General features: G+C 56.1%; 2 protein-coding genes across 6 annotated transcripts in view; one reads left to right on the top strand and one right to left on the bottom strand.

Annotated features, from left to right (window-relative positions):
- Positions 1-482: 482 nt before the first annotated feature.
- TMEM63B (transmembrane protein 63B) overlaps positions 483-25,837 on the bottom strand; it is a 25,523-nt gene continuing 168 nt past the window's right edge. Inside the window, exons 2-25 of one of the 3 annotated variants that reach the window (XM_025418884.3) lie at positions 25,548-25,679; positions 18,496-18,678; positions 18,132-18,211; positions 17,840-17,881; positions 16,794-16,884; positions 15,330-15,367; positions 14,276-14,418; positions 14,115-14,166; positions 13,542-13,650; positions 12,531-12,601; positions 9,135-9,215; positions 8,554-8,677; positions 7,858-7,991; positions 7,574-7,711; positions 7,313-7,466; positions 6,048-6,154; positions 5,715-5,801; positions 5,451-5,516; positions 4,068-4,230; positions 3,394-3,499; positions 2,238-2,405; positions 1,803-1,918; positions 1,541-1,621; positions 483-1,284 (exon numbers count right to left, since the gene is read on the bottom strand). In XM_025418884.3, coding sequence (XP_025274669.1) covers positions 1,093-1,284; positions 1,541-1,621; positions 1,803-1,918; positions 2,238-2,405; positions 3,394-3,499; positions 4,068-4,230; positions 5,451-5,516; positions 5,715-5,801; positions 6,048-6,154; positions 7,313-7,466; positions 7,574-7,711; positions 7,858-7,991; positions 8,554-8,677; positions 9,135-9,215; positions 12,531-12,601; positions 13,542-13,650; positions 14,115-14,166; positions 14,276-14,418; positions 15,330-15,367; positions 16,794-16,884; positions 17,840-17,881; positions 18,132-18,211; positions 18,496-18,654 — 2,502 coding nt within the window. In that variant the 5' untranslated portion in view covers positions 18,655-18,678; positions 25,548-25,679 and the 3' untranslated portion in view covers positions 483-1,092. Of the gene's footprint in view, positions 1,285-1,540; positions 1,622-1,802; positions 1,919-2,237; positions 2,406-3,393; positions 3,500-4,067; positions 4,231-5,450; positions 5,517-5,714; positions 5,802-6,047; positions 6,155-7,312; positions 7,467-7,573; positions 7,712-7,857; positions 7,992-8,553; positions 8,678-9,134; positions 9,216-12,530; positions 12,602-13,541; positions 13,651-14,114; positions 14,167-14,275; positions 14,419-15,329; positions 15,368-16,793; positions 16,885-17,839; positions 17,882-18,131; positions 18,212-18,495; positions 18,679-24,757; positions 24,914-25,547; positions 25,680-25,837 lie in introns of those variants that run through there. The other 2 variants (XM_025418883.3, XM_025418885.3) reach the window with 2 other exon arrangements.
- The window catches only part of MRPL14 (mitochondrial ribosomal protein L14), a 13,744-nt gene continuing 12,017 nt past the window's right edge, over positions 24,111-25,837 (top strand). Inside the window, exon 1 of one of the 3 annotated variants that reach the window (XM_035697511.2) lies at positions 24,111-24,284. The gene's annotated coding sequence lies outside the window, so the exon portion shown is untranslated. Of the gene's footprint in view, positions 24,285-24,973; positions 25,103-25,837 lie in introns of those variants that run through there. The other 2 variants (XM_025418887.3, XM_049092589.1) reach the window with 2 other exon arrangements.

Genomic DNA, 25,837 nt, shown 5'->3' with positions numbered 1-25,837 from the left:
CCAGGCACATAATAACTGCTCAAGAAGCTGTAGCAACAATGACAACAAATAAGGATATTATTTGGTGGGCTACTGTGGCCCCACTTCCTTGCCTCTTCCCCTCCAGAACCACCTGCTGAGTCTTTTAGAAGCAACCCTCCCGGGATCTTCCTCCTTCAGGAAGCCTTCTTCCTGGGCCAGTGGGGAATCTGTGGTTTTGCGCGGCCTTTCTCCCTGAATCTCTGTCCCACCTATCTGTGTGGCCCTCGAGGATTCAGAATCTGTGTCCCATCCCAGTTTCCTCACGGCAGGGGCTGGGAGCTGACCAACTCCGGAGTGAACACAGCAGCCCCTCCTGCCTGAGACTCCCCCAACATCTCCTGTGTCCATTCTCTCCCTGGAGAAACTGAGGTCTGACACCATAAGTCTCTTGTCCAGGCACCGAACAGGTCCTCCAGATATAGAGGACCCTCCAGGGCAGCAGCACAAATCGGACACCTGCCTCAGAGCTTTTCTTTTCATTTTTATTTTAAAGGAAAAAAAAAAAAACAGTGCAAAAACCCATTTTCCAGTGTCAGCCATGCCCACCCCCCACCCCTAGGTCACGTCCCTGGCTGGGGGCCTGACTCTTCCCCCCTCCACTCTGCAGCCCCTCCCCTCTCATGCAACCCACAGGGCTGGAGGCTCCACTTCTCTGGAGTGCCAGGACCCAGGGGGCTTGGGGGGAGGGAAGAACTAGGAGGGCAGCCCCTGGTCTGCCTGCCCCACCCAGGTCTCCAGCCATGGCACCAGGTACCCCTCTTGGCTCTCAATAACCCTCTCCTGACCACACTACTCGCGTGGGGGGCACTGATCTGGGGAATCCTGTCCGCACCCCTCTTTGCCCCGGGTCCGGCTCGGGGCTCTCCTCACTGAGGTTGGGGGGGGTCCCTCCCTCCCTCCATGGTGGGGGAGAGTGGTGAAATCCCCAGGTTTAAATACCTTAATGAAAGCAGGGATGGGGGAGGAAGGGGCTTTAGATCTAATAAATTATTAGCGTTTTTTTTTTTTAGTGTCCGTGGGGGGTGGGTGGGGTGGGGGGCAGGGCGTGGCCTCCAGGGCCCCTCCCTCCCCTTACTGGTGAATCTCATTCTCTATGAGGCTGTCCTCATAAGACTGGAAGTCTGTGTCCGTGAGGCCATCAGGAGGCATCAGCAGCTCCTCATCTTGGGACGAGGACAACGGGGGCTCATCCCCCGAGCTCCCGGGAGCCCCATCCCCATCCCCGTCCACCTCTGAGTCCTGCAGCACCTGAGCGATGTATTTCTGGAGGGCAAAAGGGGTAGAGGGTGAGGAGGGACAGCTGCACCTCATGGGGGGTTCTCAGGGCCTCCAGGGAGCAGGATAGTGATCCCCCCGCCCCAGGAGGGGTGGGCAGCCCCCTCAATGAAGCCAGATCTTTCCCTGGCCCCCTGGGGGCTGGAACAGGCTTGACTTTCTGGAGGACTGATGGGACCCCTGGCTTTGAGTTGAGCCTCGCTGGCAGGCTCCTCCCCACCAGGCCACCAGCCAGTGTACTCACCGCAGATTTCGGGACAGCGGCAGCAGTGGGGGGCCGACCGTTGCTTCTGGGGTCCACGGCATCTGTCTCTGTGTGCTCAATCTTGGGGAGCCCAGAATGAGTCAGGGATTGGGGAGATGTCCTCACCCTCAGCCACGAGCAGGACCCCGTGCCTTCCTGACACCCTCACTGCCCCTGCCCTCAGCTCCCACCCATCCCCCTGCTCCCCTGTACCCCCTTGAGCTTCTGCCCTCAGCCCTCCCCTGCCCCCCTCGCCCCACACCTTGTAGTTGTGGGCACTGAGGTATTTGAAGTGTCCGAAGCAGACGTGGCAGAGACAGATGACGATGGTGATGACCAGGACCACGAATGTGAACATGGACGTGGGGGCTAGGAACCCTGGGGTGGGGGGGAAAGGATGGGGCTGCTACCTCTCCTCTGGGCACCCCCTCCAGGGGCCCACCACCCCACGTCTGCCACCTTCTGAAAGTACTCTTGCATTCCTCTGTGCTGTGGCCTGACCTGGCTTCTCCTGGGCTCCTCGCCTGTGACCCTTGGGCCATCACGGCCCCTCCCCTGGCTTGCTCTGCCTTGACTCTGGATGGAGCCCCCCCTCCCCCCCCCCCCGCCCACCTCCCCCCCCCCCCCCCCCGCCCGTCCCTGGTGCTCCGGGAGGTGTGTGTGGATGGCGGGGGGGGGGAGGGGAGGTGGCCCTCACCCGTGCGCATGGTGGAGAAGAAGAGCAGCCAGAAAAGGCAGAGGATGGGTGCGGCCACCACCTGGTTCACAGCCCCTGAGTGGATCTTCTTGTCCAGCTTGGCCGGCAGGTAGGCGTAGTAGAGATTGTACCTGTCTACCAGGTGCTTCAGCAGCATGTACATGAGCCCTGGGGGAAGCCACATGGGCCCTGACCTCGGAACCCGTGACACCGGACCTGTGTGCCTGTCATGGCTCATCCTAGTCCTTCCAAGACGGCTGGGGGCTGGCTTCCCTCCTCTTGCCCCAGCCCCCAAACAGGACAGAGCCCCAGCCTGTCACAGGATCACACAATGTCAGTTTCCTCAGCTTCCCTACTTCGTTCCGCGGCCCCTCAATGAAAATCCTATTAGAAGTCTATTCATATGAGTCAACAAGCTTCTCCTCGAAACCCTTGTTTTTTTCTCTACCCTGTCCCTTAACAGATGGGCATAAATTAGGTGGTAAGTTCTGTTTTCCTGGAGGCTTAGGGAATGGGAGCTTCTGAATGAGGACAAGGAGGTTAGTTTGGGAGTTTGGAGCCTTCAGCAACCAGGGAGGGTGGTTAAGGGGTTAGGATGTTATGAGGGGGAAAGCAGAGGGCACCAATGGGGTGACAGGTGCAGGGAAACTTTGCTAAATTTCAGAAGGAAGAAGGGCTTGTTCAAGACGCACAGCTTAGCTACAGTGGGGTATCTCCACGAGTGGCAAGAGCCCAACCCCACCCTGGAATCCAAAGGTCTTTCCTGAGCATATGGGATTGTGTCCAAGTGTACCCGCAGACCTTGTGTAGGTGTGAGTGTGTGTGGGCGTGCGCGAACACCTCTGTGGGTATGTGATGTGTGTCCAAGTGTATCAGTTGAGTGAAGGCACTTGGTGTGGATGAGTATGGCCATGTTGGGGTGACTTTGCCCCACACAACAGCACAACAGCTGGGGCCAACCTGAGCTGAAATGGTTTTCCCCCTCCTCCCCCCAGGCCAGGCCCCAGACTGAGGCAGGGACCGGGCGGGAGGCCCGAGGGGCCGGTCTCCCAGCCGGGGCCCTGTCCACTCAGGGTGGCCTTCCTTACTAGAGTGAGGCAGGTGAGGTCCTGGGTCCCCCCGAGCAGGGCCCAGGTCCCGGCGCGGCGGTGCCTACCGAAGGGCACGATGATGGGGCAGGTGATACTGTAGGTCATGACCACCGTGAAGACGCACATCATCCAGGCGTAGGCTGCGCCAAACTGGAACTCGTAGGCCTGATGCTGGGGGGGAGATGGGCAGGAGGGTGGCTCAGGGAGGGGAGGGACAGACTGGAAGGGCGCAGGGCAGGTGGGAGGGGGCAGGCGCCTACGAATGAAGCCATGGGGGAAAGGAACCCGATATCTAGGGTGGGGCAGGGGAAAGGAGATGGAAAGAGGGGCTGTGGCTGAGATGGGGTTAGGGTGGGTACAGTGACGGGTCATGGGTGAGGGGAAGCTGAGAGATCGGGGGCTGGCAGGTGGGTAGGCCTGGGGATGGGATGCCGAGAGCCTTTGTACGGGGTTAGGGCGCACAGACCCTAGGTCTAGGGACCCGGACCTCCCCCAACTCCCATCAGAACACTAGACTGTCAGGACTGGCAGGGGCCTTCAGGGTTGTCTATATTGATCATCACTGCCCATACGGGAAGGCTGAGGCTCCAGATAGGAAGGGGCTAGCGCAGGGCCACGGAACCGGGTCCCCCAAGTTCCAGCACCCCTGAGTCCCCACACCCTAGCATGGCTGCCGCTGTTCCTGGTTGGGCCCACCAGGGGGCGCTGCGCGGGCCGCGGCGGCCCCAGGCGGCCATACCCGCTTCACGTTGCGCCTCTCGGCGGCAGAGCGCGCCAGGCAGAGCCGGATCATGTACATGAGCAGGCCTGGGATGCGCAGCAGGTCCATGGCGTTGCCGATAAAGGCTGAGGCAATGACGTAGTTCACGAAGAAAGCGCCGTTGTCGGGCAGGAACACGCACCTGCAGGCACCAAGTGCTCCAGCACTGCACCCTTGGGTGACCCAGTGGCTGCCGACCCACTGCCGGCACAGCAGCACACACCTTCACCCTCGACGTGCCTTCCTTCGTGGGGACACCCCAGCTCAGCTCTTAAGCGCCCGTGTCCCAGTCCCCCCAGGGTGTGAGCCCCAGGAGCAGATGTCAGATGTCAACAGACACCTTCAATGCCCTCGGTGTGAGCTGATACAATCTGAGAGTGTGAGCCCAGGAGGGGTCTCCTAGAACTTGTACCCTAGGAAGACCCATGGAGAGTGCTCCAGATCCCTAAGGCCACCAGTGTTCAGGGTATGACTGCCTGAGATCCCCACAGACAACCCCCATGAGTCCCTCAAAGACCCCTACGGGTGTGAGCCCTAGGAATACCCAGAAAGTACTCCCTTCGACCTTAAATTCATTCACAGTTACCCTCCAGAATGTGAGCCTCAGACACCTCCAGAACATAAGCCCCACAGACCCTTCTTCAAAGATCTTCAGGGTGGGGAGCCCAAGAATCTTTGTCAATGCCTGTGACCCCCCCAAACGTGAAACTATCATAGATGGCCTAAAGCAAGACCCCTAGAGCTTGTGCCCACATATATAGCCATGGTAAGTGGCCCTCCATCCTCCTGACCCCAAACAGCCTCACTGGGCTTCCCAGGATAGGTACCCCATAAATACCCCAAGTATGAGCCACAGAGTCCCCTGTAAATACTCCAGAGTTGTAAGCCCAAGAGATCCATAGATACTGAAAGGTATCCATGGATATCCATGGGCTCCAGGGACCTTCAGGGATAACCCCCAAGTCACTCCCAAAGTATGACCAAGATCCTATTACAGACACCTATTCAAACCTCTTGGGTGAAACTTGACTCCTAGAGTGAGTCCCAGAGTACAAGCTCTATAGGCTCTCACAGAAATCCCCCAGTGTGGGTCCCAAAGCCCCCAGTGTACCCTGAAGGTGACCTCTAGAGGGGTTCCCAGAGAATGAACCCCAGCACAGACCCCAGGGACACTTCCATGTCCACAACCGAGCACTGTGATGTAATCTTCGGGATGACCCCCACCACACCATGTGAGTACCCCCCTCCCTGCCCCCCGCAGCAGGGTGGGAAGCTTTGCAGCACCCTCCCATGGGGGAAGGCGGTGTCTCAGGCATGCCCACCCGTCTTCTGGTCTCTTTCCCTGGGGCCCAGGTCACTCACTCAAACCGAATAGCTGCCTCAGCCAAGAATTTCTTGTCAAAGAGCCAGCGGAAGAAGAGGTCCAGGCTAGAGAAGAGGAGCGGAGAGATCTGTGTGAGGGCCTGGAATGGCCCAGAACACCAGGGGAGGAGTCGTCTAGTCCATGAGCCTCTGGGGATGCCCCCGCAGACATGGGTCCCCCAGCTATGTAAGGGAAGTGGGAGCTCCCCTTGCTCATCCATCCACCCCCCAACCCCAGCTCCCATCCCATCCTCTGCAACCCACCTGCTCAGTCCCAGCGAGGGCAGAAGCAGCACCATGAAGATGAGGAAGGTGTAGCACTTGTGCATGGTGGTCCTGTTCTCCCCGGAGCTGAGGCAGGGGGCACGGGGCTCAGGTCAGGTGAGCCAGCCCCCCTGCCTGCTCCACCAGCCAGTATGGTGTCCCAGGCTGCTCTGCTGGGATGGGGGCCTCCTGGTGGGAGCATGCTGGCCAGCCTCCCTTCCCTGACAGCTCTGGGACTCCCTGGGGCAGGGAAGCCAAAGGGGCAAGGGCTGCCCAGTAGGGATGACCATATACCTAGGAGGGCCAGCGTGCAGGGCGTGTGAGGCCACTCACCGTGTCCAATGAGCTTCGAAGAAGGCTGAGTAGTAGACAATGGTGGGGAGCAGGGCCGAGAAGCACCACAGCAGCAGGGTGGGGAAGAACTGAGTGATGATGGGATTCTGCAGAGGGGCACAAGGGGACCTATCAGGTGGGGGCCGTCTAGTGGGCCCCAGTCTGACTGGCTTTGCTTACCTGCCCCCTCCCCTGCTAAGCCCAGGCCCCATGGCTCCCAGGGCCCCGTGGCAGAAGTCCAGAACCCGTGCAGGACCGAGGCGAAGGTGGGAGCCGGGGTCATGAGGACCATTGCAGGGTGAGTAACGCTAGTGGTTAGCATTTCCTGAGTACCTCCTAAGTGCCAGGCACAGATCCTGGGCTTTACATGTGTGGATGTCACAACAACGCTATTACCCTCCTTTACAGATGAGCGAACTAAGGCAAAACGAGATTCAGTAGGTTACCCGGCTCGTAAGCAGTGGGGTGGGGATGTGAACCTGGGCAGACTGGGTCTGATATATTTTGCTCTTATCACTCAGTAATTTTCAAACCGTCTGACTTTGGACCTTGAGGCCCTAAGGAGGTATGCCATGTGCATGGCAGGAGGGGTGAGGGAAGAGCTGGTGTAAGTGACCCTCACTCTACTGCCATCTGAGCAGACTTGCTTTTCCACACAGGGTTTCATGTAAAAGTCTGTTCAATAGGGACGCCTGGGTGACCCAGCGGTTGAGTGCCTCTCTTTGGCCCAGGGCGTGATCCTGGGGTCGCAGAATCGAGTCCTGCATTGGGCTCCCTGCATGGAGCCTGCTTCTCTGCCTGTGTCTCTGCCCCTCTCTCTGTGTCTCTCATGAATAAATAAAATCTTAAAAAAAAAAAAAGTCTGTTCAATAAAGGCATCAGAATCTAAGTTGGGAAGCCAATAATGGAGTCTGAACCTCCATTCTTCTGTCGGGGAGACGGGGTGGGGGGATGAGGAGAAGGGGCTTGTCTGAGGTCACATGGTCAGTTAAAACCGGCCCTGGGCTCTCTCTCTTCCCAGGTGTCTCTCTAGGTGTGTGCAAACCCACGGGTGGTCTTGCTAGAGGGAAGGCAGCACGGAGCTCAAGGGATGTTCATAGGGGGCTCCGCAGCCCATGGTTGTGTGGGAATTCTGGGTGGGGCTGGGCTGGGCTGGGCAGGAGGGCATTCTGGTTTCCCCCTAAAGAGGGATTCGAGGCCTGGCATCTGTATCTCGTGAGCCAGCATGGAGGGGTGGGGTGGGGCGGGATGGGCACGGGCCTCACATTGAGGTACTCCACGGGCTTGGTGACGTTGAACTTGTCCATAGTGGTGATGATGATGGCCGGGGTGGTGAGGAAGAAGAGGAGGATGAAGAGGACAACATTGATGACCAGGCAGCGCAGCCACCAGATGAAGCCTCGGATGGAGAGGTGTTCCCTGGGAAGGCAGGGGAAAGGGACACCTTGGACCCCCCCTCTCCTCCCTGTACCCGCTGAAGCCAGCAGGCCCCATGAAGCCTGCCCCTGCCACCCTGTTGTGCTCACCAGTAGATGTTCTGGGGGTCGGGGGCATAAGATACGGTCCAGTTGGAGATATGCAGGGACTCGCTGCAGGATGAGGAGCGTGGCTCCCCGCGGCAGGTGCAGCCCTGGCACTTACACACATTGAAGTCCTTCAGGATGCTGGGGGATGGGCACTGGTTACTGTGGCACCAGCCGCTGGGGGCCCCCCTGCCAATAGCTGGCCATGAGCGCAAGGACCCAGGACCCCCGGCTGGCTGGTCACCGGGGGGCAAGGACTGGGATGGGCAGGCAGGGCAGGGGCTCACATGGCGGTGATGGTCTCATTGTGGAAGGTGACAAAGGCCATGCCAAGAGGCTTCTCGTTCACCTTCTCCTTCTCCCGCTTGTAGTCCTCCTTCAGTTTCTGTTCCAGCTTTGTATAGTACTCAATGGCCTCCACCTGTCGAGGGCAAGCGAGGCAAGGGCTCTGGGCAGAGAGCCAGGCTGGTCCCCGGTACTACACCGCTTTCAGCTTTCTATGTGTTAACCCTCCTGACAGTCCTAAGGAAGGTACAATTAGCCCTGTCTTAGGAAGAAACTGAGGCACGGAGCAGTCAAGACACTCGCCTAAAGCCACAGAGCTGGCAAATACAGCACAACACTGTTCTCTTGACTGACCTCTTCTGATTTGGGGCTTGAAAACTTGGCCACTGTTGGGATAGGGACAAACCCAATGGGGGAACTGGGGCTTCAAGGGCTGTAGGAACAGCTGGGGGTCTGCTGAGGGAGGTGCTGCACTCTGCTCTCAGTCCTGGCCGCCACCCACCCTGGCATGGCCTTGCCTGCTCTGGGAGTCTGTTTACTTTTGGCTGTTTATCTGCAAGGGCCGTTTGTGTGTGTTCCTGGGGGTCGTGGGACATACACCTGGAGTGTCTGCCTCTACTGTGACCTGTCTTCCCAGGATCTGTCCGACTCCTCCCTATACCCAGCAGGAGCTCTGGCAGCCAGAGATCACCTCATACCTGCTCACAGCCTCGCACCACACAACAGCAGAGGTGGCCACAGGGCTTGGGGTTGATCATGGTGGGGACATTCTCCTTGCTCTGGAGGTTTGTGAAGTAGAGCTTTCCCCGCTCGGCCTTCTTCCTGTGAGAACCAGGCGCCCAGTCACCCGCCGCCCAGCTGGGACTGCGAATGACTGGAAGGAAGGGTCGGAGCTTGGCTCAGGGGTCATCTAGGTCCACTCCCTAAGGACAGGGGGGTGAGCTTGGAATGCATGGTTCAGATATGTCCCCATTCAAGAGTCTTCCCACCCATCCCTTGAGGGCCAAAAATTCTTCCTATGGTTTGACCTAAATTTCTTATACTGTAGCTAGAGAAGGGGATGTCCTCAGATGAGGTGGGGATGGTGGACACCTTGCCTCTTGCAACAAACTCGAATCTCCAGGGCTTGCTCTTCCCAGAGCTGAACTGACAGGCACTCCAGGGGTTGAATTAAAATCACATGCCCTGGGAAAAACCTGGAAGGGGAGCCAGGTGCCTGTGGCAGCCAGGATGCCCTCCACAATAGGCAGGGGTCCCTCCAGTGTCATCCCCCCATTACCTCTCTGCATCGAGGAACATAAGGCGAGCCACATTGTAACACGGGCGAGCTTCAAGAACCGTGCAGTTGGGATAGGCCTCCCTGAAACACAGTCCACCATCATCTTCTGCAGGGACTCTGCCCAACAGCGCCCCCTCCCGACTTGCAGCCGTGACCTCATCACCTTTAAGACCTACATCCCCAATTCAAGCTCCCTCTCTCTGGTCTACAAATATGGGAGTTCCATATGAATAAACCTTTGAAATTCTTCCCCATGTTTATGTGAGTAGCGGGAGGAAATAGGAGGGCACGGGGACTTTGCACACTCCTTAATGACCTGGGATGACTGTATACCTGTGTGGTGCTAGGGAGGCCACGGCTGGGGGCTGATTCCATGTCCAAGCTCTAAACTTCCAATTGAGAGAAACTGTTTCTACTCATGGGTTGTTCTCTTAACCCTGTTTCTAGAATACCTGGTTACAGACCAACACAGCCTTGACCATGAACTGACTACAACTTACCCATAGCCCAGTCTACAGAATGACTCCTGCCCCAAGACTGACCAAAGACTGATCCTGAACCCTGACCTGAAACTGACCCTTTACCTGGATCCAAATCACCCATAACCTAGACCCAAGACTGACCTTCTAACCCTGACCTGAAATTGACCTTAATCTTGCCTTGAAACTGAGCAGAGGGAAACTGTGACTCTCAGTACTGGTACCTGGCAGGACTCGAGAGGTGCTTGTTGATGGAAGGAGCAGTTCCTTTTTACTTTTCATCACACACTGCTCCCTCCCTGCTCTCTAATCTAGACTGAGCCACATATTTTTTTTCTTAAGATTTTATTTATTTATTCATGAGAGACACAGAGAGGCAGAGAGACAGGCAGAGGGAGAAGCAGGCCTCTGCAGGGAGCTTGATGCAGGAAGACCTGAGCTAAAGGCAGATCCTCAACCACTGAGCCACTCAGTTGTCCCTGAGCCTTGTCTTTAAAAAAAAAAAAAACTTTTTAGGGGCACGTGGGTGGCTCAGTTGGTTAAGCATCTGCCTTTGGTTCAGGACATGATGTCAGGGTCCTGGGATTGAGCCTCATGTTGGACTCCCTGGCTTGTGGGGAGTCTGCTTCCCCCTTCTTCCTCCCCCTTCTTTGTTCCCCATCCCCCCAAATGAATAAATAAAATCTTAAAAAAAAAAAACCTTTTAAATAAAGAACCACCAAGTGTCACAGAGGTATAAGATCTAGTTCTAAAGTGGACCATGCAAATCCATGAGAATTTGGAAACTTCAATCTGGGATGGGGTCCTTGAAATGCACTGTAGACCTTTTCCCTGTTGCTGTGTTGTTCCAACTATTTTAGGGTTCTTCTTCAGAAGGACCTTCAGCCCTGTGGCAGGCTGAGCCCTCATTCTCACCCAACTAATCCCTAACCCTCTAATCCCCACCATGCAGGCTTTCTGATTTTGCATACAGGATCTTCCCTAGTTCTGCTGGGGCAGCCTTCCAATCCAGACAGACCCCCAGACTTGGATCACAAACCCTACTCATACATCACCATACATCAAGCCTGGTCCAACAGCTTAGACACAGTAGGTGCTCAATAAACATGTGCGGAACGAATGGATCAATGAGATGATTGCTCCCTGATACTCAACTCCTTGGGGATATTCTCCAAGCTCCAATTAGGACTATAGTCTCCCCCACTCCTGTTCAAAGGCTGACCACTAATTTTAATCACAGTTTGCTTCCTAAACGAAACCACAGACTGACCCCTGAAACAGAAAGCCTCAACCATGAGCTCCCCACAGGTACCCATCAGGTCTGGTATAAAGTAGGTGTATGACAAATGTGTGCTGAATGGATGCTTGGTTAGCAGGGTTCACTTCCTCATGGCATGCAGGGCCCTGTCAGAGACCCCCTGCCCACCCCAATGTTTCCCCAATGGAAACACACCTCTTCCTGACTCTACTCTGTTTCTCTCACTGCTTTAGTTTTCTTCTTGGCACCTGACCCTGCTTGACATGGTACCTATTACTCATTCATTTGTTTCTTATCTGCCTCGCCCACCAGAATGTGAGCCGATGAGGGCAGAGGCTTTTTCTTTTTTTGTTTACTGCTGTAACCCCAGCTCCGACTCCGGTGTAGGCACATGCCAAGTACTCAGTAAGTATTTGTTATTAAAGGCTTACCAGTACAAGCTGACAACTGATCCCAACAGGACGGTCATATTAAGATGTCGCCTAATTCTGAGCACACACTGTCCTTAATCCTGACCCAGACTGCCCCCTAATGCCGATCACAGCTTGGACTCCAGATAGGATCCCAAGTCATTCTCCTACCGACCGAGGATGATCTAAATTTGATTTCTGTTCTTTAACTTCTATGAGGGTCTGGCCTGTTTCTAATTTGTTAATACTTGGGGTATAGAAGGTGACAATAAATGCATGTGGAACAAATGAGTATCCATTCACTATTGCGGATCACAAACCACTCATTTACCTGCAACAAAGGGATCTGTGATCTGAACCTGACCAGAAACTGACTCTCAAAAAAAAAGAAAAAAAAAAAAAGAAACTGACTCTCGATCCTGTTCTGATCCAGGCCAACTGACAGTGGATCTAGACCTCACTGAGTCCTTGATTCTGACCACCAATGTCCCTTATCAGGGCCACTGGCCAACTCCTAATTCTGGTCACAGACCGACCTCAGACCAAACTCTGATCAGACCTTGCATCAGCTCCTAATGCTAACCGCCACCATGTGAATCCTGTGAGTGCTCAATGATCTTTCATTTATTTCTAGGGTCCCAAGGCTCACCACAGTGACTTAGCCCTAATATTGTTTGAAAAAGTCTGCTGAGTGTACAGATAAATGTATGACAGGATCCCTAATCCTGTACATGCACTGTTCCAACCACCTGGCACTCCTGGAGATGTATACTCCCCTCTCCACAAAACAACTCCAGAGGTGAAAAGAGCCTCAGGGAACATGTAGCTCAGGTTTTCAGGGCTCCCTCAGGACCCAGTGAAAACCAAGGAGCTCCCCTCTGCCAGTCTGCACACAAACCCCAGCATGTCACATAAAAGTTTGAAACCACACATCTCAAGGGGCCTATGGATCCTGGTCAACAACCCATGACCCAGTTCAAGCCAGGAGGGGAGATGGGCATGGGAGGGGGTGGATATGACACACACTTTTCTCACTTTGCAAGTATTTCTTGTATTTCCCCTGTTCTTGCAGAGGCCTAACACCCAGCCCAAGTGCCAGAATGCCCTGGACTCATGTTATTCTTCTGTGTTCTCACCTCCACCCCCACTGCAGCCCCAGACCTTGGTGGGAAGGCGTGAGAAGTCTGAGGGGCTGGATAGCAAAGGAGGGCCCTTGGAACCTGGGCTTGGGGTAGGAGTGGCCACTCACTCAAAATGCTTCTTGATCTTTTCTGACTCTGCATATTTGGAGATTCCATTGATGAAGAGGGTCCGCTTCACCTGGGGGTGAGAGGGGAGTGGGTCTGCCTTCCAGAGGAGGAGGCTTGAGAATGCTAGGAGAGTGTGGGGCACAGTGAGTTTAATGGGTGGGAGGAGGCCTTAGGAGTAAGCCAGGTACCAGAGAAAGCAGGGAGAGGAAAAAAACAAAAAACAAAACAGAATAAAAGCAAGCAAGCAAGCAAGCAGGGAAGAGTAGATCTAAATGAAATCAGGCAGCAAGCTTAATCAAAGAGCCATTTGGCCCCTTGATCCCAAAGGGGTCATTGAGGAACAGGGAAGGGGGAACAACTCTCTGATCCTTGGGCCATGAGGACTGGGCACAGTGGCTGGCATGGAGCGAGTGCTCTGTGCCGGGTCGGGAGATGAATGCAGACAGGGCACGTCACTGCCATAGCATCATCACAGCTGTTTCCTGAAGGCCAGGCACAGCATGGGTGCTTCCCACTGACCTTAGGAAGATTTTATTGTCTCATTTTATTTTTATTTTTTTTATTTTTATTTATTTATTTTTTTGTCTCATTTTAAAGATGAGGAAGCCAAGGCTCGGGGAGGCAACTTAACGTGCAGCATAGCATTTTTTTTTTTAAGATTTTATTTATCCACGCGCGCGCGCGCAAGAGAGAGAGAGAGAAAGAGAGAGAGAGAGAGAGAGGCAGAGACACAGGCAGAGGGAGGAGCAGGCTCCATGCTGGGAACCCAACGTGGGACTCGATCCTGGGTCTCCAGGATCACGCCCTGGACCGAAGGCGGCGCTAAACCACTGAGCCACCCGGGCTGCCCAACAGCATAGGGGGTCTTGAGCTGCCGAGCCAGGCCTGGAACCCAGGTGCGTCCCCCCCCCACCTGCCGTGCTGACACCCCTAGAGGCTGAGGCAAGCAAGGCCCGGAGGGAAGGGAGGAGGCTGGAGGCGGGCTAGACTGGCCCCCCTACTCCACTCACCAGATCGTCCTCCTTGTAGCGCATCTTGGAGGTGTGTCTACGCATGCTGTAGACGGTGAGCAGCAGGTACAGGAAGGCGAAGGAGGTGTGCAGCCATAGCAGGTTGTTCCTGGGTGTGGCACAGGAGTACATGGAGCCACCCTCAGACAACCTGCAACCTCCCAGTGTGAATTCAGCCTGGTACGGGGCCCCTCTCCTGCCACCTGTCTTCTGGGACTGACCCCCTTACAGGGCAGGGCCCATACTCTGTATAGTTGAGGCCCCAAGATTATTTGGCTGCAGTTGAAATGTCCCCAGGAGGTCATCTCTTCCTGCCCTGCCTACAGGCTACACTGCCCCCCAATTATCCTGTCATCTTTCCCTGGCCTGTGGTCACACGGCTGCTTCTTTACCTGGGCATCCCCAGGCACACCCAGCAGACATCCACCTCCTCTGTCTCTAATCCAAGCCCTCAGGGCCCCACAGTCATCTCTGCAACCTCAGCCACCTCTCCCCCAGCACTCCCCTTGCATCCGTATTATGGCTGGACTATGGCGCAGACCCTGACCTCACCAACCGGCTTCCCAACCTTACCCTGATTTCAGGTTGGCAATGGTGGTTCTCCCGAAGCTGTAGGCATTGTTCTCTGGGGAGGGCAGGAAGAAGGGGAGGGAGAGGACGACACTGGGGTCAGGGCACGTGTCCTCCTGCCTCTTCTCCCCTGCCCCGCCCTCCCCATCCTGGCCCTCACTGACCCAGCAGGTCCCCTGAGAAGTTGACAGGCAGCACGATGCCCACAGAGAGGACACCCACGACGACCAGCAGCCCGATGATGTGCCGCTGGAAGGACAGGTAATGCACAGCATCGCCCCCACATTTGTCCCGGATCTCATCGTCCCTGCAGGCACGAGGCGGCAGAGGAGCCAGGTGAGGACCCAGGCAGCAGAGGGACCAGGGTTTGCCTGCCTTGCCCGCCCCCACCCCATAGCCACCCTAGCCCCTGCCAGTCTGGCAGCAGTATGGGGGTACAGTGGGTCTCTGGGCCCCCTTTCTGGGAGGGGAGGGATGAGAAAGGGAGAGGGAAGGCGAGGGAAAGGAGGAGAGAGAGAGAGGAAGGGAACAGGGGCAAAAGGGAAGACTGCAGAGAGATGAAGAAAGTGTGAGAAAGGTTGAGAAGAGAGGATATGGAAAAGAAGGGTGAAGAGGAAGAAAGGCAGGTTGATGGGGGAGGGAGGACCGTGGTTGGGGACGCAGTGGTGCCTTATGGGTGCTGAGAAGCGCATACATGGTGCACCTGGGCAGGGGCCCCAGGGGCTGGGGTGAGGGCAGTGGCAGTGCTGACCTGTCCGGGCTTCCTGCCTCTCTCAGCGCTCACTGCCTGCCTGCTGCACTCTGGCTCGATCTCCTGACTTCTGCCTGCTGGATACTGGCTCCTGCCTGTGGCTGGCTGGCTGCTCCCAGCTTGCCTGCTGCCCCCACCCGCTGGCTGCACCCAGGCTCTGAGGTGGGGGGCTCCAGCCTCTGCCCTCATGGGGTGGCAGGGGCGTGGAGAGCCGAGGGCAGAGCGGGCCCGCCAGGCAGGGGGCAGCAACACAGGAGACTGTGGGGTAAAGTGAGGCCAGCTCGGGGGGGGAAAAACAGAGGCCAGGACTCCAGGGCCTGGCCTCTTGGAGGAGGGAGGAGGGTGCTGGGCTGGCTAGGAGCGCTAAGGCCTTCATAGCTGCTGGCCTCTGGATTTTGTAGGGAAATGACAGGTTCTGAAGTTTCTCTGTTTTCTCTTTCCTTAGAGTCTGAAGACTGTTCACTTACTTTATCCTGAAGATGGCTGTCAGCCAGGAACAGAAACCCTGGAGGGACAGAGGGCTATCAGGTGGAGTTCTTACCCCACCAACCCAAACCTTCCCCCCCCCTTGAATCCCACCCATCCCTTCCTCACGATCACCTCCAGGTTGGGGCCCATCTTGGCATAACTTCCACAACCCCCCAAAGAAAGTAGCTCATTCCAGAGGGGTAGAGGGAAAGTGCTAGCCCTCAAAGGAGAAAAGGACTAAGGCCAAACTGGCCTATCTGTGGATGCTCATGCTCAAAGCTGCAGGTCCCTGCAAAGAGCCAATGGGGCAGTGAAACCAGAGGAAAGCTTGAAGCCTTGTGGGTCAGGGTAAGGATGGGTGGGATTCAGGTTTCTAGGACGGGCAGTGGGGACCTCCAGACCTGTAGCTAACAAGAAGAATTTGCCGAGAGCAGGCCAAGCTGCCTGAGTTCCTGCCACCTTTCTTCTAGTACACACCAGAGGGACCAGACCCCCAGTCCCCTTGAGCTGCAATCTCCTATCCTCAAGACCCCAGGCCTGACTTCAGACAGAGACCCCACTGAGAGCAAGGTGGAAATATATGGGGGAGGGGTAGGCAGAGAGAATCCTCCTCCACCTTCCTTCCAGGAGAAGGTCCAGGCTTAACACAGAATTGGGGAGAGAGGTGCTTTCCAGGTAAGATGCAGGACTGCTACCTGTTGCCAACATCACCTGAGTCTGGGGAACCATCTGGACACCTCTGGTGGGCAGAAGTGATACCTTTGCTTTGCTACTTACCAGTATGAGTCCAACTCAGGAAGCTGACAGGCTTCTTCAACTATGGCTCCTATAAGAACTGCTGTCCCCAGGGCCCCCAGCCCAAGTTGGACTGATGGGGCCATCTCAGGGCCTAAAGATTAGAGTTCTGTCCAGGACCCTGATCCTGACAGGATGACAGGGGCCAGGGAGGTAATGCCAGAGTACTGGGTCTGACATGAATGAGGGTCTGGGCACTGCTGTGAACCACCAAGTACATGCCTTGTCTACAGGGGCCTCTGGCACTCAGCTCCCCTCTACAACTGGCCCCACCCAGCTAGGACTACCAGCTTGCAATCTCTGAGCAACAAAACGAATTCTAGGTTTTGCTACTTGGGCCAGAAAGGCCTGTTAGTACTTCTAAAACCCTCTCTAAGGGAAAGAGGGTCCTTGGGATTAACTGTGGAGACAGGCACAGAGTTCCACGTGGGACAGAGTTTGGGTTTCATGATGTTAGGTTGGTGCTAGCTTGGAGGTTAGAATGGAATACAGACCATCCAAGTTTGGGTGGTCATCTTGTGGCTCTTAGACAAGCATTGCCCTTTGCTGAGGAGGTCACATTCCATAGGTCCTGACTCTGTATCACTGGAGGTTAAGGCTGCTGAGCCTCCTGCCCTGGAGGAGGAGTGGGTGGGTAACAAGTCTGCAGGAGGCAGGAGGGCACTCACATTGTCTCTTTGGTCAAAGTCGACGGAGCTGGAGACAGACGTGAGACGCTCATACCGGTCATGACTGTCCCCGTGCATAGCTGAAGCCACACTGGAGGTGGGGGAGGTGAGAAATCAGAGAGCTTGGTGAGTCTGAGCTCTTGGGGAGCAGGTCTGAAGTGAGGGGCTCCCACTCCAGAGCTCCAGGGACTAGACAAGGCACAGAAAGCGCAGAGGCTGAAGCGGGGAGGAATGATTGCCTTCTCCCTGCCTCTTTCCTTCAGGGGACCTGGGGTGAACCAGTGCAGGTCAGAGAGTGAGGGGAGGAGGGTGTCTTCATCATCACCCCCTGGAGGTTGAACTAAGAATAGGAGCAGGGCCTGCAGTTCTGGAGCTGACCAGCAGGGGACGGGAGAGGAGGGCAAGAGAGCCAATATTATAAGCACAGGGCAATGGGGTGCTGAAGTAAAGGATGGATTAGGAGAGCCCTGGTAGGGCTTGTGGGTATTGGGGGCTGGGTGATGTCTCTCAGGGGAGTCCCTACCCTCCCTCTGCCCTGACCCCAGCAGCTGCTGCAACTCCAGCGCCAGTCCTAGAGACAAGAGACCATGATGTGACACAGAAGGCCAGACTCGGGGCTCCTTGGGAAGCCCCCCTCCCAGGCCTCCAGAAGGGGTGAGCAGGGAACCCTGAAATACGAAGAACTAGTTGTTAGGGGATGGCAAGCCACTGGTGACACCCAATCTTGTCTCTGTGACCAACAAGTGAGTGTTCTATAAGTGTCCAGGAGGACAGTCCCTCCTGCCCAGCTACCCAGAGAGCAGGGCATGTGAGGAGGGGCTTCTCCCATGCTTAAAGCCAGAGGGAGAGATGGGGGAGTGAGGCAGAGACAAGTTGGGGAGCCCCTGCTCTGCGAAGCACACCGCCTGCGTTAATCCGAAACATGAGCCTGCAGAGGAGAAAACTGCAAAGAGAAACCAGTAACTTGGCAGGAAGAGAAGAGAAGCATGAGAGAAGAAAAGGGAAAGCTGGTTTAGTGGGGATGAGGGGGCAGGTGCCCCACATACTATTCTTGTTCCACTCGCTCCCTCTCCTGCTGCCGCCGACGCCTGGGGACAGAGAACAGACAGGGTTAACAGGGGTGGGGGAGGGTCCCTGCAGATTGGCAAATGACAGAGGCCCAACAGTAGGCCTTCATGTTCCCTCATGTCTGCTCTGGGACTGGTCCCTCTTCATCCCCCCAATAAAGGGGGATGAGAGAGGGCTGGTTCTTTCCTATCCCCGAGGAATGAGTGTGTGTGTGAGTGTGTATGTGAGTGAATGAGTGTGTAGGGCTAAGGGAGAATCCCAAAGTCTTACCTGTCAGCATCTGTCACCAAGGCCAGCCGCCCATAGTCCCAAGCCACTTTCCGGAGGATGGAGAACAGGAACAGCAGTGCCTGAGGGCAGAGAGAACAGTTGGCAGGTAGACAGACTGTCCGCCCAGCAGACTATCCAGGAGGGCAGTGGTAGAGGGGCTAGGATCTTGTCTTACAAAGGGATGACCCTGGCTTGGGTGAATGATCAGAGGCCAGGCTTTTTGGTCTGGGTGATATGGACCCCTCCTGCAGTTAAGCCCCAGGGAGTGAGGGTCAGGTGGAAGAGTGGTTAGAGCTGCAGGTGTTAGCTAGCTGCGTAGAGGGTGCAGATGCTAAGTGAGGGGTGATGGTGTGTGGGCACTCACAAGGAAGCACATGAAGTCAAGAGCCAGCACGGTGGGGACACCCCCGAAGGGCAGGCCCTGCAGGACGGTGCTGCGGATTCGGGCACTGTAGCAGTAGTCCTTGGGGTTACTGTTGTTGAGGGCCGTGGTGCCCAGAGTGGCCAGAAGGAAGGGCAGCATGGCTGCTACTGCCGCATGGTCCTCCTGGGCAGAGAGTGCAGTGGTCAGCTGGGCTGGTCCCCTCTTCCCTTCATGGCTCCCATGATGAGCATGAGGCGAAGGAGTGAGGGCAGATCACCCGGCAAGCCTGGGTGGGTGGAAGCACTGGCTTCTAGAGATAAGGGCCTGGGGAGGGGAGGGGTGAGTCACATGGATTTACCTTCATTGGCTGTAAGGCTGAGACCCCACCCTGGGTCTGGGGAACTCAGCCCAGATCTGGACTGGGGAGACTGGTTTTTCTAAGCTGGAAGTTGTGAGTCTCTAATGTCTACCTCCCACCACCTCCATACCACACACACACACACACACACACACACACACACACACTTTCATGCTTGCTTTTTCTTTCTCTCCCTCTCTCTCTGTGTCCCTGTCTCTGGCAACTGAGTATGAGGGAAGATGGGGAGAGGTCTTAGGCCTAAGGATTCAAGGCTAAGAGGTGGGGTCTAGAGGCCAGGGGAGGATGAGTCAGGAGCCAGCTAGCTCATCCTGATCTTCTCTTCCTACCTCTATTAGAAAAAATGGCATGCTTTCATTTGCTTAGTTTTCAACTCTGTTAATCACTTTCTCAATAAAATTAGCTTCTAAAAAAAAAAAAAAAAGAAAAGAAAAAAAAAAAAAAAGAGAGATTCAGCTTCAGAGCTGGCCCTCTGTGCTCAGGGTAAGGACCTGAGCACAGAGGGGTCAGAATGGGAAGTCAGTTAAAAAGTACACTTCTGGGTTTGTTACCTGCCTGGTCTCAGCTACTCCTGCCTACTCTCATTGCTTTTCTTCTGCCTTGGAAGCAGCTACACCCTCCTCCCCCCTCCAGCTTCCTCACCTCTCCAATTATTTCAGCACAGGGGTCACCTGAGTGGCATGAGGACTACAACTCCCAGAGTGCCCTGCTCCTGCCTCCGGAGCAGGGCAGGCTGGGAATGCCGTGCCCTCCAGAGAGCTTTTCCATTGGCAAAAGAAGAGGGAGTAGGCGGGGGCCTCTTAGCCTGCCCCAGCCCTGTACTGCCAGGGGAGTAGCCTCCTGCCCCGACCCCAGCGCTGCCCAGGCGGTCCAGCCCTACAGTCTGGGTGGCTGGGGCGGGGAGGAGGAGGAGGTAAGGGGCAGCCAGCCCAGATACCTGGATTCTGGAAGTGCCTGGGGACAAAGCCTAGCAGGGCTCTGGGGAGGCTCCCAGGGTGGAGGAGACACATGGCCGAGGCGCTGCTGCCCCACCCGCGTCCTACTGGGGGGCCCCTGGGGGCCCCTTCTGCCGACTACACTGAAACTCTGCCTTGAGGCGGGGGTTCCCCAGGGAAGAGAGGAAACCAGACAAAGAGAGAGAACAACAAACCTAGAATCGGTGACTGTAACTCTGGAAGCAAAGCAACCTCCAGCCCCCTGGGGAGACTCAGAGGGTTTCTCCTGCCCACCCGATGCCTGCTTTTCCCCAGCCTCTTCCTAACACTTCAATTACAGGGCAAGAGACACCAGCTCTCAGATGGATGGGGGAAGCTCTGGTTATGTTTCACTTGGTCCCAAGGAGTCTCTGAAAAACCTGTGTTAGGAAGGCTAAGGTAGTAACTGCCCGGTGTGTTATGCCTGCCTCTTCTCTTCCAGGCCACATTGCCTTAAAAAAAAAAAAATCCCAGGGGCGCCTGGTTGGGTCAGTCAGTTAGGCATCTGCCTTCAGCTCAAGTCACGATCCCAGGGTCCTGGCTCTCTGCTCAGTGGGGAGCCTGCTTCCTCCTCTCCTGTGTGCTCGCCTGTACTCTCTCTCAAACAAATTTTTTTTCTTTTTTAAGATTTTATTTATTCATGAGAGATACACAGAGAGAGAGGCAAAGACACAGGCAGAGGGAGAAACAGGCTCCATGCGAGGAGCCCGATGTGGGACTTGATCCCGGACTCCAGGATTATGCCCTGAGCCGAAGACAGATGCTTAACTGTGGAGCCACCCAGGCGTCTCTCAAATAAACAAAATCTTAAAAAAAATTCCAAAACCAAAAACCCCATTAATTTAGTGATTGCAACAGGCACCATTTATTGAGAGCCCACTGTTTCAAGAATAACACATACATAATTTCACTTAATCCTTAACAGTCTTGAGTTGGATATTATTGCCATTTTAAGATGAGGGTACAGGGGCTCAGAGAGGTTAAGTAACTTTCCTTAAGTCACACTGCTAATAAAATGATGGTGTTCAAACTTAGGTCAACCTCTTTTTAAAGCTAGAACACAGTTCAGGGCACCATGCTTTTCTCATGTGCCTAGAACAGTACTCTGTAGAACATGAAACCTTCATAAAAGCTCATTAAATGTTCCCTGGCTAGAAAACACCAGAGCACTGTGGGAATGTGTATGCTTAGGTGTGTACATGTGTGCTGATGTGTCTATTTGTGTGTGTGTTGGGGGGAGACAGGAGACTGGTCTCTAAGTTGAGGGGTGTGTGTGGGTGTGCCTGGGAGGCTGGGTATGTAAACAAAAGGTGTATAGAACCCTGGGGCACCAGAGTTAAAGGTAGCTAGGGTCTCTGGTATTTGGGGGCCCTCTGCATTAGCGCCTCCCTCGTCAACTCCCAACTCCAGTGTACTCCAGCAATAAAGACAGTCCATTCCTACTTTTTGCCTGTCTTCCTAATTCCAAGGCTCCACCTGATGAGAATGCGATGGGTATTAACCCCTGAAGCGTCCCCCTCCCAGTCCTCTCCACACCAAAGGAAGGTGGAACATTCTGGGAGCTTCTATATTAAGGAGACCCCATAGGATGGGTGAAGGTCCAGGTAGATGCTTAGTAACTGAAATTATTGTGCCCATCTGCTGCCTCCCTCTTCACAGTCACAAAACACTCTTCCCTCCACAAGTGCATTGATCTTATTCTCCCCAACCCCGGCCCCTCTACACCAATAACCCAGGAAGGCAGGGCACACTTGCAGGATCAGATCACTGTCCCCACTTTACAGGGGAGGAAGTAGGGACCCAGGGAGGAGAAGCAACTCACTGAGAGGTCACAGGGCAGGTAAAGGGTGGAGCCAGGGCTGGTGGCTCTTCAGGCTGACTGGGTTACTCTGAGCTCCAAATTGTGAGGGCGGGGTTGCTGGGCTGAACTTCACCTAGGGCAGCTGTTCAAAGCTTTTCAGTGAGAGCAGCTGGGAGGAGGGAAGAGACTGAGGCAGAATATTTGCGGGGAGGTGTTGGGGCGGGGGCAGTTCATCCACTCAGCCAGCTGTATCCTGGAATTTCTCTAGTCCTGGAATTTAGCTAGCAGTGTGTGGAGGGTGGCAGAGGACTTTATTTCCAGCTATCTAAAGGTTGTTATTTTACCATTAAGAAGTGTGTGTGTGGTGAGGGTGGGGGGAGATTTCATTTAGGGCCTGGGCTCATAGGAAGGCAGTGAGGTCTGTAGGGAGGAGGTGATGATGGAGGCCAGCTCTGCTACTATGTAACCTGGGCCTCAGTCTTCCAAACTGTAGCAAAGAAGTATTAATATCCTTGTTCCACCCCTCCCAACTTCACTGGCCTGGCAAAAAAGTATCCACAAATGAGAATAAAGGTAGTAGGAAAAGAATGCATTTAAAAAGTATCCACAAGTGAAAATAAATATAGTAGGAAAAGAATGCATTTATCAAATACTTGTTTTACTCTGATTTTGTGCCAGGCACAGTTCTAAGCGCTTTACACATGTCAACTCATTTCCTCGCCATCAGGATCCTGAGAAGAAACTGAGGTACAGAGAGGGTACATAACTTGCCCAACATCACACAGCCTGTCTGTCGGAGATCCAGATATAGACTCAGGTAACTTGGTTTAAGTATATGCTCTTGACCACTGCATTTTGCTGCCCCGCCAACAGAGTAGCTGCTTCCACCAGGGGCCTGGGGGGTGTCAGCTACGGCTCTGGAGAAATGCCACACCCTATTTCTGTTTGTCTTCCTTCTTGCCTGTAGCTGCCAGACCCTCCACTCAGACCCTGTGGTTGTGATTTCAGGTTTCGAGAGAGGGGCAGATGACAGGCAACAGGGCCTGGTGGTTAAGAGTTCAGTCTCTAGGATGAGACAGATCTGGCTACTGACCTGGGCAAATTTACTTCACCACCCTGGGCCTCAGTTCTTTCATCTGAAAAATGGGAATAATTCAGTAGTGTGGTTGTTTTGAGAACGAAATAAGATGATTTATGTAAAACTCTTAATACAATTCAAGTCACGTGATGGATTCTAAAAAAATAGCTACTGTTATTAATAAAGTGTGGCTTTAAAGGGTTGGTTTAGTGGAGAAAAATTGGTCAAAATCAAAATAAAGGAAAACAGACTTTAATATAATAGAGCCTCTCACTCAGGATGGGTTTCTTGTTTAGACCCAGGGGCTCATATGGCATTTGGGACCCAGCCTCTAAGTGGCAGGGTGTGTTTCCAAACTCTTCAAACATACCCAATCCATCTGTAGCAGGTTGGAAAGGTTGGGGGAGCATAGGAGGGTGATGCTATGCTAGGATGGGTCAGAAGTTCAGAGAAGAGAACCTGTTATTGATCAACAACCAGGCAGGGTGCCAGACTCTTTACCTGCGTTATCTAGTTGATCCCCATGACAAATCATGTAAGGAGGTGGTAGTAAACACACTTTTATATTAAAACTAAGGTTCAGACAGGTTAAGTAATTTGTCAAGGTCACACAGCTAAAGAATGGCAGAGCTGGAATTTGAACTGAGGTCTCTAAGACTCTGTTACAATTGGAGAGAACTTGTAGAATGTCCAAAAGGGGGTTAGCTACCCTAGCTACCTTTAGCCACCCACCACTGGCCTTCTGCCTTGCTACATCCCTACCCACCCACCTACCCACAGGTCAAGCCTGAGTTGGGTGAGCCAGCAGCAGGCCCCAGCATGTGCCACCTGGAGCAAGCCAGGGCCTGGACCCTCTGGTGCCCTGGAGGACAGTCATGCTGCCAGCACATCAGGGCTGGAAGCCTGGTAGACACTCCCACTCCTCTCCTCACATGCACCTGCGAGGCAAGACTAAGGGTCCGACCTCAAGAGGGGCTGTGCACAACCTCATTCTTCCTGGGCAGACCCAGGGAAAGGCGAGAGGATGGTACTGGGTAGAGAAGCCAGGGCTCTCCTGCCCCCCAGGGAAGTGGAGTGCTGAGCCAACAGACCTCCCCCCAGGGGACCCTGGCAGGTGGCAGGCACAGAGCCCCAAGGGCAGGCAGCCCCTCTGACCTCTCCTCTCCAGTTCCCAAGTGTCCTTCTCTTCTGAAGAACAAGGCACCAAATCTTTGGGACTGTCCTCCCTAGACGGTCAGGAAGGCCAGGAGGGACAAAGCGCGCCCCCTCCCCCCAACAGGGCCTTTGCCCCACTCCTGGTTCCGCGTCTGAATCCTTTCCCCACCGCACCCTCCAACGCAGGCCCGGGCGGCTCATGAATGAACTGCACTGTGTGGGGCGCAAGGAGAGGACACGCTCACGGGGCCAGTCGCCTCCCCGGCCCGCGACCAGTCCCCAGACGGGCTGGGGGCAGCGAGCGGCCGGCCTCATGCCAGCACCCGCAGACCCTGCCCTTGCACGGGCCGAACCGCTGCCCCGGGCCGGCTTCTGGGGTACTCAGCCCCAGGAACAGGAGAGAAGGTAAAAGAGACCGAGGGCGCTGGACTTGGCGACCCTGGGATCCAAAACTCGGGGGCGGGGGCGGCAGGTTCCCCCAGCGGCAGCGGGCTGGTGGGGGCGCAGCTGGAACCCTGGAGGGGCGCGCGGGGGACGCGCACCTGGACTGGGCAGGTGGGAGAAGGGAGGCGCTAGGGGGCCGGGGCCGGGCGGGCGGGGGGGCGGGGGTCCCACCCCTCGGGGTCTCCCCAGGGGTGGGGACAGACGGCGGCGCACATCTGGACCCTCGGCGGGGCTCGGAGGACTCGTGTTTGGCTCAGGATGGCGCGGGGTTGGGGGCAGCGCGCGGCACCACTGGGTCCCGCGGGCCCGGGCACCTCTGGGTCCCGCAAGGAGGCTGAAGGGAGGGGACACGCAGCTGAGTCCGGGGTTTTCTTTGGGTGGCGGTAGGATCCTCAAAGAAAAGAGAAGGGGTTGGGGAAGGGTCGCGTACTTACCCCCAGGCGCAGACTCGGCTCCGGCTCGGAGCCCCGGGCTGGGGCGGGGCGGGGCTGGGGGAGGGGGAGGGGGAGTCGCTGGGCGGCTCGAGCTCCGGGCTCCTGCGGCGGCCGCGGCAGTGTCTGGGGGAGGGGGAACGGGAGGAGGGAGGGGGACGAGGAGGGGGCGGGGCCGCGGACGCCCCGCCCCCCACGCCAGCACACGCAAGGCGCGCGCGCACGCTCAGACGCCGCTCGCCCGGCCGGGTCGGGCGCGCAGGCGCAGTGTCGCGGCCGCGCCGCGGGGGGAGAAGGCGGCGCTGGGCCGGGGAGGCCGCGGCGGGCCGTTCCGGGGCGGCGAGAGCGGTACGGCGGGGTGGCGGTGGGGAGTGGGCACTAAGCTCCGAACTTCTCCTCCGCTCTCTTTCCTCCCCGCAGCAGGGAAGGCGCGCCCCCTCTCCCCCGGGGCTGGGTGGGAGGTTAGTGGGCCCCGCGGGGGCGGAGGGGCAGGGGAGGGGTCGCGCTGAGCCGGGGCGCCCCGTGACCCCGGTGACCCCGGCCTGACCCCGACCCCGCGGGGCCGGCCGCCTGCGCTCGCCCGCCTTCTAGGGGTGGGGGGCCGTGCTGGGAGGGGGGCTGCGCTGCAGCCTTGACCCGCGGCCTCAGCCGGTCGCTGTGCGGCGCGCGGCACCTCGAGTTTGTCTGCTCTTCTCCGCTTCCCTCCCTCCCTCCCCTCCCCTCCCTCCCTCCCTTCCCCTCCCCTCCCCTCCCCTCCCTCCCCTCCCCGTCTTCCGACGACTTTGGGACTCGCCTGCCAGGCGCTTCTGTGGTGTGGAGAGCCAGTCCGCTGCTTTCACTGTCGAGCGGATGCGTGGCTCCCCCGGCTCCAGGGGCTTCCCTGGTTTCTCATTTCACCAGAGGCTGCATCAGCCTGGGACTAAGCCTGGAAAGATGGAGAGAGGGGAAGGGAGAGGGAGGGACAGGCTTGTGTGTGCCTGTGGCACCCACGCAGAGATCGCAGAGGCACGCAGAGCACCACCCTGTGCACTGAATTTGGGGAAGGCTCTTTTCCTCCAGGCGTGAAGGGGGTCGGTCTGGGGA

The sequence above is a fragment of the Canis lupus genome, chromosome 12 (assembly GCF_003254725.2).
Source record: "Canis lupus dingo isolate Sandy chromosome 12, ASM325472v2, whole genome shotgun sequence".
Taxonomy (NCBI): Eukaryota; Metazoa; Chordata; class Mammalia; order Carnivora; family Canidae; genus Canis; species Canis lupus.
The sequence above is the reverse complement of the archived record's forward strand: the minus strand, read 5'-3'. Positions and strand labels throughout refer to the sequence as shown.